This window comes from Bison bison, unplaced genomic scaffold (assembly GCF_000754665.1).
Source record: "Bison bison bison isolate TAMUID 2011002044 unplaced genomic scaffold, Bison_UMD1.0 scf7180017864256, whole genome shotgun sequence".
In the NCBI taxonomy this organism is placed as follows: Eukaryota; Metazoa; Chordata; class Mammalia; order Artiodactyla; family Bovidae; genus Bison; species Bison bison.
In genome coordinates, this window is record NW_011494828.1 from 849,250 (window position 1) to 854,233 (window position 4,984).

The 4,984-nt window shown below is 52.9% G+C and overlaps 1 protein-coding gene across 1 annotated transcript in view; it reads left to right on the top strand.

Annotated features, from left to right (window-relative positions):
• Window positions 1-4,271, top strand: part of BTBD19 (BTB (POZ) domain containing 19) — a 5,452-nt gene extending 1,181 nt beyond the window's left edge. Inside the window, exons 2-8 of the mRNA XM_010847818.1 lie at window positions 486-699; window positions 794-847; window positions 2,373-2,432; window positions 2,532-2,600; window positions 2,674-2,805; window positions 2,930-3,055; window positions 3,174-4,271. Of these exons, the coding sequence (XP_010846120.1) occupies window positions 486-699; window positions 794-847; window positions 2,373-2,432; window positions 2,532-2,600; window positions 2,674-2,805; window positions 2,930-3,055; window positions 3,174-3,308 (790 nt within the window). The 3' untranslated portion in view covers window positions 3,309-4,271. The remainder of the gene's footprint in view (window positions 1-485; window positions 700-793; window positions 848-2,372; window positions 2,433-2,531; window positions 2,601-2,673; window positions 2,806-2,929; window positions 3,056-3,173) is intronic.
• The last annotated feature ends 713 nt before the right edge of the window (window positions 4,272-4,984 follow it).

Sequence of the window (4,984 nt, forward strand, 5' to 3'; positions counted from 1 at the left end):
GCATCACTGACGTGTCTGTTTGCAGTCAGTGCCCTCCACACCCTCCTCCTCCCCCCTCCTGTCTGGAGGAGGCTGAAAAGGCTGAGTTTGCAGTCTGGAGGAGAAGCCAAAAAGTTTCCCTTCACCAGAGTCACAGGCTGGGGAGGAGAGGGACATTGGGATTGATCTTGTTTCAGCCCTGGTGCCCCCTCAGTGATCAAACATAGCCACCTAATGTTAGCCACCCTAGGGTTTGGGATGAGCATCTCATTTCAGGGATGAGACACCTGAGAGGCAGTAGGTCAGAAATCTCTTCCCTAGGCTTCTCTTGCCTAGCTGGAGCTGTGTTTAGAACCCGGCCTGTGTGACCCAGACCTTTTGCTAGAGGGACTGCCTCTTATATGGCAGATAAGGAAACGGAGGCCCAGAGAGGGCAAAGGCAAAGTCTAGAGTTACACAGAGACTCTAGCCTCTTCTTTCTGGCGCTCTGCCCTTCTCTCCCACAGTGATGTTCGCTTTGTGGTCGGTCAAGAACGGCAGGAGGTGTTTGCCCACCGGTGCTTGCTGGCGTGTAGATGCAACTTCTTCCAGCGACTTCTGAGCTCAGAGCCAGGCCCTGGGGTGCCTAGCCCTGTGGTGCTGAGTACCGTGCCAGCTGAGGCCTTCCTGGCAGTGCTGGAGTTTCTGTATACCAACAGTGCCAAGCTGCAACGCCACTCTGTGAGCCCACTGGGCAAGGGTCTGGGTGGGCAAGTTCTGGGTGGCTGAGGGGCAGGAAGACTCTCTTCTACCATGCCAACCACCCACTCTGCAGGTGCTCGAGGTGTTGACAGCGGCTGTGGAGTATGGGCTGGAGGAACTTCGAGAGGTGGGTTCATGGGCAGCCGTCTCCTTTCCCCTGCCTCTTATGGGCGCGGTTCACACCCTGCCTCACACACCCGCTAACCTGGAGAGGAATGTGCACCAATACAGAAAGAAGTATGGGTATCTCTATATAAACAGGCATTGATGCATGCCTATGCGCAAAAGGATATGTGTGCCCTGTGGGGGCATATGGGGGTGTAGATACCAGGATAAGCTAGCCTTGATCCCTGTTCTTCAAAGAGAGACAGGCACAAGAAAAACGCTTAACCCAGTGGCATAAGAAGTGGACAGAGAAGGGCATATGGTGCTGAGACTGTACAGAGAGTCTCTCTAGTCTCACCACGAAGGAGAAGAGGGGAATACTTCCTGGAGAAGGAAACATTTGTGTTGCATCCGGTAGAATAGGTAAGATTTTTGTTCAGCGGGGAGAGGAAAGATGGTATTCTAGTCACAGAGGCACAAAAAGAACTGGTGAGACATTTAGTGTAGCTAGACTAAGAGGACTAAGAGTGTGAAAGGAAGAGAGGAAATGAGATTGGAGAGGGTGCCAGGAGCTGGTTCCTGTAGGACCTTCAAGAATTTGGACTTCCTTTACCCAGAGGGCAGTGGAGTTTCAGTGGAGGTTTCAGGTAGTGAGGATTTGGAAGCTAAGAAGAGAAGGGATTGGGAGCCATGGGAAGGGCTCACCAGTCCCATAGGGACAGGGGTGGCAGTGGTTGCCCAGGAGAGAAATGCCTGCCTTTGAGAGAAGTGGAACTGGCACTGTTCACAGGTCAGTTGCTGTAGAAATTGAGATTGCACTAGCAACCGGTGTTGTTGTTCAGTGGCTCAGTTGTGTCTGACTCTTTGCAACCCCATGGACTGCAGCACAGCAGACATCCCTGTCCTTCATTATCTCCGAGCTTGCTCAAACTCATGTCCATTGAGTCACTGATGCCATCCAACCATCTCATCCTCAGTCTCCCCCTTCTCCTCCTGCCCTCAATCTTTCCTAGCATCAGGGTCTTTTCCAGTGAGTCTGTTCTATACATCAGGTGGCCAAAGTATTGGAGTTTTGGCTTTGACATCAGTCCTTCCAGTGAATATTCAGGGTTGATTCCCTTTAGGATTGGCTGGTTTGACCCTGTGAACTGGCATTACCCAGGGCTTTTCTGGAAGTCGGGGGTGAGAGGGAGATATCACAGATGAATTCAAGTTTCTGGTTAAAATAGTATCTTTGAGTTCAGAGAAAAGTGTGGAAAAAGTTAAGTGTCTTGAAAGAAAAGGAGAGTGGAATTTTCACACGGCTCTTATCTAGTCTGATTAGTGAGGAATGTACTAAAAGGTGGGCTGCTGGGCTTGGCTTTGCTATTCCTAGTCTCAGGCCTTGTGATTCCCCGCCTCCCTTGGCCTGGGAGGTCTGCGTAGGCCTGGGGCTGCTAGTAGCCTGGGTGGCTCACTGCTCCAAGGCTGTTCACTGTTTCTGGCCTGGGGCTGGGGCCTTGGAACAGGGACATCTGGGCACAGCCCACCTTCGTTTCTGTTCCCAGCTGTGCCTGGAGTTTGTGGTGAAGGCACTGGACGTGGAGCTGGTTTGCGAGGCCCTGCAGGTGGGTGTTGCTGGACAGGCTTGCAGGAGGTTCCGGTGTGGAGGGCCGGGCTGCCCGGCCTCTCCATGTCCAACCTGACCTCCTTCATTCTGCTCTCAGGTTGCTGTAACCTTTGGCCTGGGACAGCTGCAGGAGCGTTGTGTGGCTTTCATTGAGGCCCACAGCCAGGTACTCCCCACTGCATACTCCCCAGCCCACACCCCTTGTTCTGCTCCTCCCTGACCCAATCGCGGACCCATAGGAGACCCTCCGGACCCGTGGTTTCCTGGAGCTGTCCGCGCCCGCGTTGCTGCCCCTGCTGCGTAGCGACAAGCTGTGTGTGGACGAGGCCGAGCTGGTCCTGGCAGCCCGGAGTTGGGCGCGCGTGGGCGCGGTGAGCAGGGGCTGAAGGGAGTGGGAGGTAGGGGTGCTGAAAGAGGCTCTAGCTGCAGGAACCAGGAGAGCAGGCGGTTGGGCAGGTGCCCTCGCCCGCTCAGGTTCAGTGCTGACGTCCGCAGGCGGTGCTAGAGCGGCCTGTGGCCGAGGTGGCGGCCCCGGTGGTGCGGGAGCTGAGACTGGCCTTGCTGGCTCCGGCAGAGCTGAGCGCCCTGGAAGAACAGAACCGGCGGGAGCCGCTCATCCCGGTGCGGACGCGGGGAACACGTCTCGGATCGTGTTGGGGGAGGCGAGTGGGGCGTGGTCCAGGGTCTGCGGGGTAAGGTGGGCACTGCGGGACTCCGCGGTGATTCGCATCCCTTGCAGGTGGAACAGATCGTGGAGGCGTGGAAGTGTCATGCTCTGCGGAGAGGGGATGCGGCCCGGGGCACCCCGTGCCGCCGCCGGAGGGGCACTCTGCCCCGGGAGCATCATCGCTTTTTGGATCTGCCCTTTAAGTGACCAGTGCCATGACTTGCGAAGCATTCTGCGCCTCTCTTAAACTGCACCTCCCAACACGCTCGGCGCTCAAAGCGGGCTTCCGCTCCCAGAATGCTTCGCAAGTCGGGGCGGGAAGGACCAGTGTGTGCCAAACGCAGGCGCTATGGGTGAGGTTCCGTCGGTGGGCGGGCCTGAACGCCGCGCTCTTCCGCTGAGCCTTGGCCTCCAGCCCTGCGCAAAGCCCGAAAGCAGTTTCTGTGCCCGCGTGCTCTGGCTCTACAGCCTGTCTCTGAGCACTACCGCCCGCCTCCTTTACTCCTGTAATTCCCACGTATCTTTTCAACTCAGCCCCCTCTTTAACTCCAGACCTGGCTCCTGGCGATCTCTCTCCATATGTCCCACAGACATAAGACTCGATCCAAAATTGTGCTTGTCCCTCATCTTTCCCCAGTTCTGCCCCCATCGTGTTTCTCATCTCCATGGGTGCCAAAGCCAGAAACCTAGATGTCATCCTAGCTTTATTCTTCACATTTGCCTCCCATGGCTTCTATTTCTTAAGAGACTGAAAGCAGAATATGCCACCCCAAAATATGCTGTTTTGGCATAGGGTTGTTTTAAGCTGATTATTTTGAGAAAAAGTAGACGTTTTGAAAACAGAAAAGTTACCCTTTTGTAGGGGAAATTTTTATAAACTAAGTCTACATTGGTAAGGGTGTCGCCCTCTTTGTACAGAAGGATGACTAATTTACAGGAGACTTCCTGTGAAATAACTAAGATTTGCTTAATAAACCTTGCTTTCGGTGCTTTTTCCTGACGGATTTCCCATATCTGGCCTCCTCACTTTTCTTTCGTCATTAGCTGAAGGAAGTATTTAAGCAGGTATTTTCGGCCACCTCTGGGAGTTACTGATTTTTCCCTGGGTATCTCCCATGTGTATGTGAGATATACATGTTAATAAACTTCCATTTTTGTTTCTCTGGTTAAGCTGTCTCATTACAAAGGTCTCAGCCAAGAACTCAGAGAATAGAGGGAAAATTATTTTTCCTTTCCTACAAGATCTTTCCAGTTGGTTCAGTTCTCTTACCCCAGTTCAACCAGTCCTATCTGTGGCAGGAATTACTGCCACAGGTTCTTATTAATCTTCTTGCCTTCACTCCAGTGGAGACCTCCTCCCCAACCATTTCCCACAGTGCCTCTTGACCTGTCTAAAACTGTCAGCCCTACGCCCTTTATTTTCTCTATTTACCCACTGCCCTCTGGACAAAATATAATGTTTCACTTTTAGAGCACTCAAAATACTGGTGGTTCCAAACATTAGCAAATTTTCTCTCAACAACTACCTTTGCAAAAATTCACTGGTCCTCAGACTTCCCTGGTGACACAGTAGATAAGAATCTGCCTGCCAATGCAGGAGAAACGAGTTCTATCCCTGGTCCGGGAATATTCCACATGCTTTGGAGCAACTAAGGCCGTTGGCCCCAGCTACTGAACCTGGGCTCTAGAGGCCTCAATCCTGTGACTACTGAAGCCTGAGCACTAGAGCCTGTGCTCTGCAACAAAAGAAGCTATGGCAATGAGAAGCCCTCACACCCCAACGAACAGTAACCCTCACTTGCTGCAACTAGAGAGAGCCCGTGCACAGCAATGAAGACACAGCGCAGCCAAAAATAAAAATTAAAAAAAAAAAAAATACACTG